The 16,043-nt window shown below is 40.0% G+C and overlaps 1 protein-coding gene across 13 annotated transcripts in view; it reads right to left on the reverse strand.

The window, feature by feature from the left end:
* Positions 1-16,043, reverse strand: part of ZDHHC20 (zinc finger DHHC-type containing 20) — a 95,984-nt gene that overhangs the window by 3,017 nt on the left and 76,924 nt on the right. For 4 of the 13 annotated variants that reach the window (XM_023751199.1, XM_023751202.1, XM_023751197.1 and 1 more), the window contains one exon: positions 14,751-14,866. In XM_023751199.1, coding sequence (XP_023606967.1) covers positions 14,751-14,866 — 116 coding nt within the window. Of the gene's footprint in view, positions 1-5,631; positions 9,847-14,750; positions 14,867-15,644; positions 15,690-16,043 lie in introns of those variants that run through there. The other 9 variants (XM_014452922.2, XM_023751205.1, XM_014452916.2 and 6 more) reach the window with 4 other exon arrangements.

The following is a 16,043-nucleotide window of genomic DNA, read 5'->3' on the forward strand; positions in this document are numbered from 1 at the left end:
TATGTGTTTAATAAGAAATTTTCAAAATGCACAGAAGAGAAATATTTCACTGCCTTCTGCCACTCCCCCCCCCCCCCCCCCCCACACACACTGGAAACAAACTAAAAATGAGTCCCCACAGGGACACAAAATGGACCATGGACTTTTAAAACCCTCAGGGGGAACATACTATGTATATAGATTTCTGCAATTTTTTTCCCTTAATTTTTTTTTTGTTAAACCTCACCCAATAATATTTTTTCCATTGATTTTTAGAGGAAGGGAAGGGGAGAGACAGAGAATCATCAATGTGAGAGATAAATCCATTGATGGGAGCCAGGGAACCTGCAACCAAGGACATGCCCCTGATAAGAATTGAACCCTCAACCCTTCAGTCTGAGGGATCAACACTATAACCACTGAGCCAAATCAGTTAGGGCTCACTTAATGTCTAAGATCTTCCCCATGGAGTTATTTCAATTTTATGAATATAAAAATATAGAATCTTGCCCTAACCGGTTTAGCTCAGTGGCTAGAGCGTCAGCCTGGGGACTGAAGGGTCCCAGGTTCAATTCCGGTCAAGGGCATGTACGTTGGTTGCGGGCACATCCCCAGTAGGAGGTGTGCAGGAGGCAGCTGATTGATGTTTCTCTCATCGATGTTTCTAACTATTTCCTCTCCCTTCCTCTCTGTAAAAAATCAATAAAGTATATTTTAAATATATATATATATAGAATCTTTAAATGGTTTCATTGTATCAACACAGTAACAATTTAGCCAATTTCCTTTTTTGTTGTTAATCCTCACCCAAGGATATTTTTTTCCATTGCTTTTCAGAGAGTGGAGGGAGGGAGGGAGGGAGAGGGAGAGAGAGAAAAACTGATGTGAGGGAGAGACATCGATTGGTTATCTCCCACACATGTTCTTACTGGGGGTGGGGAGTGAACCCCCAACTGAGGTATGTACTCTTGACCAGGAATCAAACCCGAGACCCTTTTGTGTGCAGGCCGAAGCTCCCAACCATTGCACACACTGGCCAAGGTGCCAATGTTCATCAATATTTACTGTTTTTTAAAAAGCCTCTCAAATACTAGCCTCACTTGTAGGTAAGATTTTTTTTCTTTCTACATGGGGAAGAACCCAGTTCTGTGTTTCTCTCCAGTGTGTCTCCTTTACTACACATGAAACACTTTACTTAAGGTCACCAAATATGGAGGGTTTTTTTTCCCCACCAAGCAATTCTTTGCAACACCAGCTGCAAAGAATTTAATTCTGACACTATCTACCTGGACATAGACTTACTCCCACAAAACTGTTCCCCACCCTGCTTCAGTTGCCCCTTGCAAGTAATAGGTCCCCAAGTTACCCACAACTGCTGTTCATCTTGGCTACAAATAAAAGGTTTCCATAACCCCCTCCTCAGTTTGGATCAATTTGCTCGAGCAGCTCAGAACTCAGGGAAACACGCCAGCAGTTCATTAAAGGATATGATAAAGGACAAAGATGATCAGCCAGATGAAGAGATGCATAGGGTGAGGTCTGGGCGGGTCCCAAGCACAGATTTAGTCCCCATTGAGTTAGGGTGCCAGCCTGCAAGTTCTCCAAACCTCCTATGATTGGGATTTTATGGAATCTTCCTCATGTGGGTAAGTGACTCATTTCCAGCCCTTCTTCCCCCTCTGGAGTAGGAGGGATAGGTCTGGAAGTTCCAAGCTTTTTCTAGTCTTTCTGATGACCAGTCCCCATCCAGGAGCCCACTCAGTCACCTCATTGGAACAAAATAAGCTTCTAGTGCTCTTACTTAGAAAATTACAAGGGTTTTAGGAGCTGTGCCAGGAACTGGGGTCAGGGACCAATACATATATTTTCTATTATCTCACACACGAGAAGCCTGGTGCATGAAATTCGTGCACAGGGTGTGTGTGTGTGTGTGTGTGTGTGTGTGTGTGTGTGTCCCTCAGCCCAGCCTGCACCCTCTCCAATCTGGGACCCCTCTCACAATCCAGGACTGCTGGCTCCCAACCACTCACCTGCCTACTTGATTGCCCCTAACCGCTTCTGCCTGCCGGCCTGATCACCCCCTAACCACCCCTGCCAGCCTGATCAACGCCTAACTGCTCCCCTGCCAGCCTGGTCGCCCCCAACTGCCCTCCCCTGCAGGCCTGATCACCCCCAACTGCCCTCCCCTGCTGGCCATCTTGTGTCCACATGGGGGCGGCCATCTTGTGTGTTGGAGTGATGGTCATTTTGCATATTACCTCTTTATTATATAGGATTATACACATCTCTATATGAATTTTTAAAAGTGGGGTTGTCAGTAGAGAGATTATGTGGTGAAACTTGGACACATATTGTCATATTACTTCTTTTTTTTCACAGTTAAGCCATTTTATACTCCCCACCAGAAATAATTCTTTGCTCATATCCTCGGCAACACTGGTGATTGCCTATCTTAGGCAAAATAATGAAGCTGAGCATCTTTATCCATGCTGTAACCAATCAATCCTATTTTTTTATTTTTATTAATCCTCACCCGAGGATATTTTTTCCATTGATGTTTAAAGAGTGTGGAGGGGATGGATGGAGGGGAGAGAGAAAAACATCGACATGAGAAAGAATATCAATTTGTTGTCTCCTGCACAGACCCCAACCCAGGCTGGGATGAAACCTGCAATCCAGGTATACTAGTATGCCCTTGACCAGGAATTGAACCCAAACCCTTCGATACGTGGGCCAATGCTCTAACCACTGAGCAACCCACCAGGGCCTCACATCTGTTTTTATGATCACCAGCAGTATGTTTGCCTAGGAATACCTTTCCTATCCCATTATAAAAGTCTTTACCCATCTTTTCCTGTAGTACCTTCCCGCTTTCATTTTCTGATAAAGTCCATGAGCCATCTGGAATGTGTTGCCAGAGGCAAACAGAAGCATCTTTACCTTTCCCCAAATGTATAGCACACTGATCCAGCATCATGTCAAATAATTTTTCCCCCCACTGATCTATAGACCATTTAAGGGACCATTTTTCTTTTTTTACAAGTAATATATGCACATGGTATGAAAATGAAATAGCATAAAGGGGCACACAGTGAACTGTAATCTATTACCCCTCATTTTCCTCTGGAGGCAATCCAATTAATAGTTCAGTGTCTCCTTTCAGATATTTTGCATATGCAAACAGAACTGTAACAAATATCCTTATAATTATTGTTCATAATGCATAAGTAAATCAATAAAACTCCTAAAAGTAGAACCTGATAGGTCAAAGAATATGGGCATTTGAAAACCTGATATTATCAAGTTGTTCTCCAAAGATATTGCACCATAAATTTATACTTCCACTAAAATATGTGATAGTTCAGTATTTTTCAAGATTGAGATAATTTTATTGGCTCTGGTGTCCTCTGCAACGTAGGCAGCACAACAGTTAACAAATCTAATGGACATTAAATTAACCACTTCAATTATTTTCTGAACGTCAGTGTTCATTTTGTGGGTAATAAGTTACAAAGAAAAAGTCCTCAAGAATTTATAATCTAGGCAGCTCTTTGACCCACCTGCTCCAAATTTCTCTTTGAGTGTACTTTCTCTTTGCTTGCTCAAATAAATTTTCTCTAGTGAAAAAAAAATTTATAATCTAGTGAGTTGGGTTGCAAGTATTTAAAACCAATATATGGCTAAATGAAATTAGTACTAGATAGGCAGCCAGAAATGTTAGTCTGTGTGGAGGCCATGGAGAGTTATGGAAGAATGCTGCTGGAGTTCGAAAGCCTGGATAAAAAGAATTACATTGCGTGGGGAAAGGTGGGAAAGAGCCATTCTTGGTGGAAAAACAAGATGCCCTGAATTAAGGAGTAAAACCTCTGTACCAGACGGAAGGCACTGAAGCATTAAAGACCATGACAGTAATATAGGGTTGTTAACCGCACCTACAAAAAGCTGTTACACAGAAGGAACATGTTAGTTCTCATCCCTCTAGTCTGGGGGCAAGTAAAACAAGTACAAGAGGCCAACATCACTCAATTTTCCCAGAGTGGTTCCAAAAAGCTAGCTTATGAGAAAGGAGAAAAGTAAGGCCAAAGTGATATCATTAGTTCTATTCTTTAAAGAGTCAAAATTTGGCCATCTAGTTGTTAATCCTTCCTACTCCAAACAGGGCTGAATTAGCATACCTCTTCCCAAAGGTTGCTTCATATCTACTGGCCTTGTTAGGGGCAGAAATAGAATATTAGGGACTAGCTACAATTATAAAAAAATATTAATAATGCTCTGTTAACTGTGATGGTTCTGTTCTAATTAGAGAAAGTGCATTCTAACCTGGCTGAGACTTATATGCCTGGGGACATGGGAGCTAACATCAGAATGCAGTCCATCCTCCTTTCCCGAGAACTGCCTATCATTATGGAAAGATTTACAACCTCGTGGCTGAAACAATCTAGTCCTGGAGGCACCTGCCCTTCGCAATCCCCAGCCCCTATTGCCTGTAATCTTAGAGGTGCCCAAAGGCACCCACCCCCTGCAACCCCCACACAGCCCACATTACCAGTAACCTGTAATGATTATACTGTGCCTACTTTCCTATGCCTATAATTCTTACTTTCTCACATAATCTTTGTCCTTCTACCCAATATAAGCAGCTGGCTTATGGGGAGAAGGCAGAGCAGATTTTTGTGGATGACCTGTTCTCCCATATTGCCAGCATTAACGGAATAAATATTCATATATGATTCTGATGGGGAAAATGAGACATTTTAGGGGGGCTAGCAATCTGAATCTGTGCCAGTAACCTAATGCACATTCTTGTTAGCCTATAGTCTAGTCCAGTGATGGCGAACCTATGACACGCGTGTCAGAGGTGACACGTGAACTCATTTTTTTGGTTGATTTTTCTTTGTTAAACGGCATTTAAATATATAAAATAAATATCAAAAATATGTCTTTGTTTTACTATGGTTGCAAATATCAAAAAATTTCTATATGTGACACGGCACCAGAGTTAAGCTAGGGTTTTTCAAAATGCTGACACGCCGAGCTCAAAAGGTTCGCCATCACTGGTCTAGTCACTGCCCCTTCTTTAATTATCTGGTCCTGCAAGACCTGTTTACCTAAAGTACTATTCCCATTTTAGAGGCCATAAACCATGAACAATACACAACCCCCAGATGAAGTTATCAGTGCTAGCGCCAGGCCAGGCCTTGAGATGTGGTCTCACTGCCCCCATCCCAGCACATGGGGCTTTTTGCAAAGCCTGCGAAAGGTCCAGAAGTATGATCCATATTTGGGGGACAAAGAAACCAAAGGGTATAAAGGGAAAGCTTCCTCCATATTGGTTTGCTCAGGATTTGGAGAGAAACAGCCTACCCGGAGTCCTGTACTAGTACATGAGAAACATCTGAAAATAAATGGGTTTTTCCTGTGCCTCTCGTACTCCTGCGTATTTTTCGGTCGCCTGGTAAATTCTATAACAATTCAACCCTATCTCTGCTTAATTGGCTCAAGTAGTGACCAGACCCCTTGGTTGTCCGATTACAGCTTCTGCCAGTTCCTGGGAATCAGCTCTGTCTCAGATCCTTCTTGCTTCATTCAGCAGCCTCAACTTATTAACCTGTCCCGTTGGAGGGGAATTGGAACACATATGCCACAGAAAAATTCTACATAAAATAAAATTTATTATTCAGCATTTTGAAAACCACAATTCAACAACTTCTAGTGTTTCGCAAGTACTTATGATCCAAAAGTTACTTCTGAATTGAAAATTATGTTCAGTAAAAACTAAGTTAAAATCTTTTTGAATAAAGCAATCTATACCTCTGGCTTAGGTAAACTATAATATTGTTACATTCAAATATTAAATGTCTTAGATGTAGTTACTCCAAATTATTAGCCAAATTTCTTTCTCTAACTAAACAATATTTGACCAGATTTATGACCAAAATAATAGTTATTCTTTCATTTGGCAAATACCACTTTATAACAACAACAAACTGTTCAAACACAGAACTTTATTTTTATATAAAAAAGTAAGTTATGATTTTTGAAAAAAGTTTAAAATGTTCAGCCTTCATGTTAATGTAGTTAGGCTATTCAAAAGACAAAGCAAAAAATTAACATTAAGTCATGGTCCAGGGTTATATTTATGAAAAACAAATACAAGACTTATGGGAGGGACTCGGTAAGTAAAGACAACCAAAATAAACTGTATTTCAAATCTGTTTAAATAAAAACATTAAAGATCACTTTAAAATAGTGTCCATCTTTTCTTTTAAATGGGCATGCACTCATCTGCAATCATGTACAAATACAATAAACTTGACTAATAGCTTTCTCAAGCTTTTAATATAAATACAAATCCTTGCTTCCTTATGTAAACCAACAAAATAATACAAAGTGAACTTGTTAGAAAAATATGGACCTTTCTGAATCTATATTGCATTTTAAATTTAAATTGTAAAACATAGTTCTAATTATATGAAACCCCTGTTGACTTATTATTACCGGTATCTTACATATTACATCTGGTCTTTATTTTGGCTGAAATGCAAAAATATACTTAATTTCGTAGTAATAGATTAAAAGTATTTTCCATTGATAACAATGCTATTCCTAGAACAAAACATAAGCTATGCAAATCCCTTAATATACACCAAGCCCTTAATATACATTTATTGCTTTAAAGTTTACTGAATGGAAATCTGACATGTCTGATAATCTTGAATTTAAACACTCTGTAAACAAAGTAAAAATCTGTATTCTATTGGAAATAAAATTCAAATAAAAATTGCCTATCTGATTTAAACTAATCTTAGTCAAATTAACTTATGACACATTGAATCAGAACCATTAAATATGTAAAAATATTTAAAAAATCAGCCATATGTAAAGATGAAACTAAACTCTGTAAACGTGTCCCTGATTAATAACTACTCTGCTGCAGCTACTCTTTGGTTTGGCAAAGTGATACTGGTCAGATACCTCAGGGACTGAATGTAAGTTTGTACCAGGTAAAATCAAGTCTCCTGTCTACTTTTTTTTTTTAATGGCAATGGCAATACCTGAAATTCAACTTAATATCCTTAAATGTCATCACATTTGTTCAAGTGTTTGAAGGACCAAAGACAGTACTAATAAATTTTCACAGGGCTTCATTTTGACCTTTCTCCCCAAAGAGTGACAGCACTAACCAATACCAGTTGAAATACCAAAGAGGCAGCTGGTCCCTGATTCCCACACTACACCAGTAGGCCCTTACTGAAGAGTAGTGAATGTGTATGAATAAACTCAGCCAAATATTATTCAGAATGTGGTAAAATGTTGGCCATTAATTAAACCAAAGGTAATTAAAAGGCTTTCATTGAAAATTTCTGAAAAGGTATTTACTACACTATTAAAGATGATATTGAATAACAGAACTTAAAAGATTACACCACCACAAAAGTGCCTGAATACACTAAGGGGGTAAATTGTTTCCTCACTTGTTAATCAGATGCATACAATCCTGATCTAGATGTAGAAATACTCATGAACAGTGCCAGATCATTTCTGAAAGTATTAAGTTTAAAACATTGACTATTTCTTTATCATATGGAAACTGCCAAAATAATGATTTTGGTTGGTAACTGGTATCACTCATTTAACTCTCATACTTAAAAGTTTTTTAGAATAAAGATTATCAAGACTACAGAGGTGAAAAAAGGTGGAAGAATCCATATTATATTTTTAAAGCTACCATATTCCTTCAGTTCAAAGTGGAAACTTCCTTTTAAAACCCAATATTACTATTTAGTCAATGGAATTAGGCAAATCCTATCAATTGTAAACCTGGAATAGTTTATTATAAAACTTATGTGGAAAAAAAATAAAATGTATATGACATTAGAAAAGTATAGAGCTATCCCTAGTATACTGTTTGATGTATAGAAGGTACTCCAGAAGTATTTGTTGGATGAATGAAAAGTAAGGTGATTTTGCAAAATCAGAAATCAAAGAATGTTAGAGGTCATCCAGTCCAAGTCATTCGTATCACCTTGTCCTCTCAATCCTATGTTACAGATAAGAAAACTATAATCCTAGATAATTATAGATTCTGGTTAACATTTAGCTCTGCTGGCGTGGCTCAGTGATGGAGCGTCAACCTATGAACTAGGAGGTCACAGTTTGATTCTCGGTCAGGGCACATGCCCGGGTTGTGGGCTCCATCCCCAGTGTGGGGTGCAGGAGGCAGCCAATCAATAATTCTCTCTCATCACTGATGTTTCTATCTCTTTCCCCCTCTAAAATCAATAAAAATATATTTTAAAAAAACATTTATCTCTATCCACTACTGGAAGCAATCAATTATTTTGGTTTGTGTGTGTATATTTGACTGACTAGTATAAATAAGGATTGACATTTTTACATTGTTTCTCCTTTGTAAGATATTGAATTTTTATTTATAATTAACTGGAGGCGGAGGGGTCCCTCAACGTGGCCTGTGCCCGCTGGCAATACGGGACCCCTCGGGGATGTCGGACTGCTGGTTTTGGGCCGAACCCGGCAGTCTGACATCCCCTGAGGGATGAAGTAGTGCGCAAAGCGGCCGGGGAGGAGCCCCACCTGGGCCAGGGACCACGCTGCTCCCACTCATCCTGGCCCCACTGCACCTGCCGTGAGCCTGGCGTCTGATGCCTGTCAGTCAGGTGAGCGGCACTCCCGCTGTGAGAGCACACTGACCACCAGGGGGCAGCTCCTGCATTGAGTGTCTGCCCCCTGGTGGTCAGTGTGAGTCGTAGCGACTGGTCACTTAGGGTTTTATATATATTGCATAGATGCAACATTTCTTGTCCCTTAGACTGGATTTCAAAAGGAAAAGAGGGTATGTGTCTAGGTAGAAAGATGTTGCTGTTCAGTCAGATTTAGTATTTTGAATTTATGAGTGGAATCCATCTTTCAGAGACTGGAAGTTTTAAATGACTACTCAGGTTGCCTGACTGGTGTGGCTCAGTGGTTGAGTGTCAACCTATGAATCAGGAGGTCACGGTTTGATTCCTGGTCAGGGCCTGGGTTGTGGGGCCTGCCTTTGTCCAATATTTCTGAGTGCCTTTGTGTTCTCCTGTATGTATACTAATAAAAATTTTTTTAAAGTAATTATAAATCAGAGAGAAACAAAAATCTTTTTTATACTGCCAAGTTTCCTTTAAGCCTTGGGCACAACACTATACAACATTGTTGTATTAATGCTTAGAACTAAACCTTCAATGAATTATACAAATGTGCTCCATGTTGTAAATCATTATATTTAGATATCTTAATCCTTCTGAGTGTTACTGTATAGCCAACAATAAAAAATCTTTATTAAAAATGTTGAAAAGTATAAAACAGTATTTATAAATGATCAAACACCCAATTTTTAGAAAGCAGTCATTTCCTTTTCCCTACATAGTACAAGCAACAGTAATTTGGATATTATTATTCAGTTTCAGCCACCATACTGTCCTAGATGTTCTTTACTTAAGAGAATTTGTTAGCTTCTGTTTCTGGAGTGAAAATTCATATAGACACCAAGAAACAACTCTGATAATGTAACTCAGGTATCAAAAAAAAAATACATATGCCATGTTAACATGTGATCCGACATATTATAGCATTTCATAACAATAAGTGTTATTTGCAAAGTAAAATCAAGTCACTTTTGCAGCTTTAAGTCAATGCTGGACTTAAGATTAAGGCATCTTCCTGCTCTGCAGTAGCGCTTCTGTGGATCCAGGAATCTGTACAAAGGCTTCCTTTTTTGAAAAAATATATCTTCTGTTATACTTCAATTATTTCATCCCATTGATAATTTTCTTGCAAATAATACTGAAAGTATCAGTCCATGTTTTTATAAACCTATAAAACCAGAAACAATTGAGTTATTGGTTAAAACTTGATTTTATATTTCTGAAAACAAGATTTATTAAATGGTTCTGTGGGCTAAGATATAAAGCTACTAATATAACAAGATAAGAAATAAATATTTTAATATTACTAAACTGTAATAATAATGATTTTTGTAAGCAGTAAATAAGGGATATCACTGACTTTCTTCCTCTGAAGCATCAAGAAAGCATTTTAAAAGAGAAAGGTTCTCAGGGTTTTCCCTTACTGTTAACTTGGACATAATCTGAAGAGTCATCTTATCCACACCTTTCTAAGGCTGTTGAAAGGATGTAGGGAAGACTCACAGCAACAGTTCTAGGAACTTTAGCTGGGGATTCTCAACCATCACAGGCAGCAGCCACTATTCTGCCTATATTAAGAAGAAATAAAGCCAGGACTGAGGCCCAACTGCTGTACCACAGTTCTCAGTGGCACTGACAGGTGCTCCTGCTGTTCATCTTCCGAGTCCAGCCTGCTCCACCTGACATGAGCCTGGCCAGAGTGCCTGTGTTCTGATTCTGCCTGGGTCTCAAGCTCTAGGTCCTTGGTACAGAACTGAATGCTCACGACAAATGCCTGCAAGGAAGCAAAGGCTTCCTTAAGACTGCAGATGACAACCCTTTAAAAAAAAATGAGCTCATGACAACAGGAACTATGGTAATGAATGTGTGTTGTCTGAAGCTGCTAGGTTTGTGGGCATTCATTATAGGCAGTAGGTAACTAAAACACTTTAAGTTTGTTAAAAATTGAACACCTTCACAAGATGCTACCTAGCACGGAGCTCAGCTATTGAATGATTGCAGACAGCTGCATCCTTAACTTTAGCATCAGGAGAGACTTCACTACATCCCTGCAGTTCAACTTAAGGTTAGCAATTATCCTCACTGCTCAGACTGCAGATCCACCTGGACTGTCTTCTGTGGCTCCTGTCTCTGGACACACAGTAAAGAATAGCTTATCCATGTACTTGCCTATAGAGTAAGCTGCTCTTTTACAAAATAAATAACATTTTTTCAGACTTTAGTGTTAGTCACTCTTCTCTGGATCAAATTTCTTCAATAGTAGGCAAGTCACATTTTTTGTCTATTGTCACTGTAACGAGGTTATTTATCCCTATAAGCACATAATTATATATGATCCGATAAAAAAATGAATTGAGTTGCTGGCTAAACAGCAAAATTGATGATTAAAGTAAAAGCAACTCTTATATAAGCACTAAATAGGTATATGGTGCCAACCATTTGTCTTCTTGTAGAACCCAGAAGCAGTGCTAAGAGCTGAAAGTCTAGTTTTATGCTTTTTAAATTATTTATTTATTTTTAAATATGTTTTTATTGACTTCAGAAAGGAAGGGAGAGAGAGAGAGAGAGAAACATCAATGATCAGAGAGAATCATTGATCAGCTGCCCCCTGCACACCCCCTACTGGGGATCGAGCTTGCAACCCGGTCATGTGACCCTGACAGGAATCGAACCTGGGACCTTTCGGTCTGCAGGCCAACACTCTATCCACTGAGCCAAACCGGCTAGGGCCCACAGCTTCTTTATTTTGTTTTGTTTCCATTGTCATGAAATATCTTTTTTCATACCTTTACTTTCAGACTGTGTGTGCCTTATGATCTGAAGTGAGTCTCTTGCAGACAGCATAAGTAAGGGTCTTATTTTATTATCCATTTCAGGTACCGAATATCTTTTGATTGGAGCATTTAACCCGTTGTATTTTTAAAATACATTTATTTATTGATTTTAGAGAGGAAGTGAGAGAAATAGAAACATCAAAGATCAGAGAGAGAATCATTGATCTGCTGCCTCCTGCCCCCCGCTCCCCACCCCTTATCAGGTATTGAGCCTACAAACTGGGCATGTGCCTTGACTGAGAATTGAACCATGACCTTCTGGTTCATAGGTCAATGTTCAACCACTGAGCCACTCGGGCTGGGCTATTCCATTTGCATTTTTTAAAAAATATATTTTTATTGATTTCAGAGAGGAAGGGAGAGAGAGAGATAGAAACATCAGTGATGAGAGAGAATCATTGATTGGCTACCTCCTGCACACCCCCTCCTGGGGATCAAGCCCACAACCCGGGCATGTGCCCTTGACCAGAATTGAACCCAGGACCCTTGAGCCCACAGGCCAACACTCTAGCCACTGAACCAAACTGGCTAGGGCCCATTTGCATTTTAAAGTAATTGTTGACAGATATGCATTTACTGCCATTTTATTATTCATATTTTTGATGTTTTGTGGGTTTTTTTTCCTTCTTCTTCTTAAAGAAGACCCTTTAATGTTTCTTGTAATACTGCTTTGGTGGTAATGAACTCCTTTAGATTGTTCTTGTCTGAGAAGTTCTTTATCTGTTCTATTCTAAATGACAGCTTTGCTGGGTCGAGTAATCTTGGTTGTAGGTCCTTGCTTTTCATCACTTTGAATATTTTGTGCCAATCTCTTCTGGCCTGCAAAGTTTCTGTTGAGAAATCAGATGACAGTAATAAGGGAGTTCCCTTGTAGATAACTAACAGCTTGTCTCTTTCTGCTTTTAGAATTCTTTGTCTTTAATCTTTGGCATTTTAATTATAATGTCTTTGTGTGGGCCTCTTTGGGTTTATCTTGTTTGGGACTCTTTGCGCTTCCTGGACTTGTATGTCTATTTCCTTCACCAGGTTAGGAAAGTTTTCCATCATTATTTTTTCAAACAAATTTTTAATTCCTTGCTCTCTCTTCTCCTTCTGGCACCACCATGATGAACTGTTGGTATGCTTGAAGTTGTCCCAGAGGGTCCTTACACTATCTTCTTTTGGGGTTCTTCTTCCTTTTTGCAATTCTAAATGCATATTTTCTGCTTCCTTATCTTCCAAATTGCTGATTTGATCCTCTGCTTCATCTACTCTACTGTTGATTCCCTGTAATCTTTTTCTTCACTTCAATTATTGTATTCTTCATTTCTTACTGGTTCTTTTTTTATAATTTCCATGTCCCTTTTCATGCTACTGAAGTTCTTGCTAAGTTCCTTGAGCACACTTATAATCATTGTTTTGAACTCTATCTGGTAGACTGCCTTCATTTCATTTAGTTCTTTTTCTGGAGATTTGTCCTGTTCTTTCATTTGGGACATGTCTCCTCATTTTGGCTGCTGCCCGGTGTTTCTTTCTATGTTTTTGGTAGAGCTGCTATATCTCTGGACTTGGTAGAGTGGCCTCATGTAGTAGGTGTCCTACAGGGCCCAGTGGAGCAGCCTCCCGTCACTTGATCTGGGCACTCCAAGTGCACTCTGTGCACTGTCCTGTTGTAATTGAGTCTTGATTGTTTTTGGCAAATCACTGGTAGGGACTGACCCCCAGGCCGATCAGCTGCAAAGACCAGCTGAGAGGACAGGCTTTCACTACAGTGGAGAAGCTGCTGTGCAGGGGCCGATCCTGTAGAGCAGGACTTGCTTTAGTGGGGCTTTGGTGCCTGTGACCTCTACCCCTTGAGTGTGTCGCTTGTAGAGTTGGTTGGGTTGAAATCCGGGGTGGTCTGGTGCTGTCCACTGAGTGCACTAGTTCTGGGGCCTCCCAAGAGGTGCAAGGTCAGCCACCGCCTGTGCCCTGCTAAGGGCCACCCAGCATGAGCTACAGAACAATCTGTAGTTGACTGCTAGTTGTGCTTACTTGGAGGTGTCTAGAGGAGAGGCCAAACTGCAAACCAAGGCTAGCTGCTACTAGTATCAGGCCTGGAGCTACTTAACAAGGAGTATGAGGTAAACAGAGGCCAGATGCTGCTCGTTTGAGAGATTTTAGAAATGTCCAAAGCATAAGCCAGAATATGGAAAAGCCACTGGAAAGGGCTTGGGTGGGCCTGCAAATGGGAAGGTGGAGTCGGGGGTCTCAGCAAATCACCAGGGTGAGGCCAACAGTGTTAGCTAGTGTTGATGGGATTCAGATATGGTGTCCACCTGGGGATTTTGAGGGGGGAGGGCTCAGAAAAGGAACAATGACCTCTGCTGGCACTTCTATCTGGGAGAAAGTTGCACCTCCAAAACTTACCCTGCAGTCAGACAATTCAGTCCCTCCCTGTATGTCCCCATATGGCATCTTTCGAGTTGCTGCTCCAGCACTGGGGCTCAGAGAAAGTGAGTCTGACTAAGTCCTTTAAGAGGAACACCTGGACACCAGGAAGCCTCACTAAGCCACAATTCCCACTGGTTTTAACAGATAGAGAAGTTATGGGGACTGCTCCTCCTGGCACTGGGACTCCGGGCTGGGGGTTCTGATGTGGGACTGGGACCATCACTCCTTAGGGGGGACCTCTGCAGCTGAGATATCTCTTCCAACTTTTAACCGCCATCCTTGAGTATGGGACCAACCGACCAGCCCATTCCCCAACCCCACCTTTCCTACCAGTCTTGATGTGGCTTCTTCTAATATATCCCTAGTTGCAGGACTTCTGTTCAGCTAGATTTCAGGCGCTCTGAATGATGGTTGTTTTGTATTTTAATTGTAATTTTGATGTGGTTGTGAGAGATTCTGAGTACCGCATTTACCTATGCTGCCATCTTGACCAAAACTCACCTTTTGTTTAAGATTTATTCAGAATTATGCCAAATGAACTTTCTATGCCTGAGTTAAAGAAATACATGGCTGGGTAACAAAAAACCAACAACAACCTCTCTGTGAACAGAACAAGACACAGCAGCAGCCACTACACTTCCTCACTGAACCCCCTTCTCCATAAAATCTGCCAATAAACACTAACACCCCGTGTGTGTGTGTGTGTGTGAGATGTTTTATTTAGAAGTTTCACATATTTTAGTATTTTACGATTTTTATACAGTAATTCAACCTGGTGAATTTATTTTAACCATATGAAGTGATGTTTTCAGATGACAAGTATTACCTGATCTGACAGTACCTTCTTCAGATCCATTCTCTGTCCATTGAGATTCACTATCCAGCAATCGGTTTTTTGATTCACTAAGTGGTTTGATAGGAAAGGGTTGATTTGAGCCAATACTGAAAAGAAGAGCAAACAATTTAGTAAATAGTTTGATGCTCAATTAAGAACACTAAATTAGCCTGGCTAGTGTGACTGAGTGGCTGCGCATCGACCTATGAACCAGGAGGTCACAGTTCAATTCCTGGTCAGAGCATGTGCCCAAGTAGAGGACTCGGTCTCCGGTGGGGGGCGAGGGGGCATACAAGAGGCAGCTGATCAATGATTCTTTCTCATCATTGACATTTCTATCTCTCTCCCCCTCTTCCTTCCTCTCTGAAATCAATAAAAATTAAAAAAAATATTAATAAGCAGAAAATTAGTATTCCTTCTCCTAAACATGAGGCCAAATCATATGATCTCAGCACTCTGAAAAAAACAACTCAATCTTCAAAAGAAAAATATGCCCACCCCCTCATTAAATGATTCTCTAGATCAGCCGTGGGCAAACTACGGCCCGCGGCCCGTTTGAAATGAATAAAACTAAAAAAAAAAAAAAGACCGTACCCTTTTATGTAATGATGTTTACTTTGAATTTATATTAGTTCACACAAACACTCCATCCATGCTTTTGTTCCGGCCCTCCGGTCCAGTTTAAGAACCCATTGTGGCCCTGGAGTCAAAAAGTTTGCCCACCCCTGCTCTAGATCCAAGAATCTGTACTCCAACTGCCAATGAAAACAATTAGGCAAAAGAAAAAAGCTTCAGAGGCCAGCCTGAAACATTTTTAACATATGTTAATCAAGAGCCATAAGGTAGCATTAGGATAGGTCTGTGTGGCCAGGACAAAAAAATTACCTGTCATCTTTCAAGTTTTCTGCTTTCTATCTCTGCAGTTTAGATCTAAGGGGGAAAAAATGATTAAGTGATTTAGTGTAGACTTATTTTTCTAGCTAACAGATTAGGAAGAGAGGGAACGGAGAATGAAAGAAGAAGGAAAAGGGAACTAATATGTTGTATACCTACTATGGGCCAGATATCTGTGCTAGGTGCTGTATATACATTATTTCAACCTTTGCAAAAACTGGAGGTAGGTATATAGCTGGAAACTGAGGCTCTGACAGTTTAAGTGATTTGTTTAGACCCATAATAAATGTTGGAGGTCTAAGGTCTTAGCTAAGGCCTAAAGTTCTAAGGCCTACATGCTTTTGATATTATATGCAAACTTGTAATTAATAATCTCTTCTCCCCCACAAT

This window comes from Myotis lucifugus, unplaced genomic scaffold (assembly GCF_000147115.1).
Source record: "Myotis lucifugus unplaced genomic scaffold, Myoluc2.0 scaffold_19, whole genome shotgun sequence".
Taxonomy (NCBI): Eukaryota; Metazoa; Chordata; class Mammalia; order Chiroptera; family Vespertilionidae; genus Myotis; species Myotis lucifugus.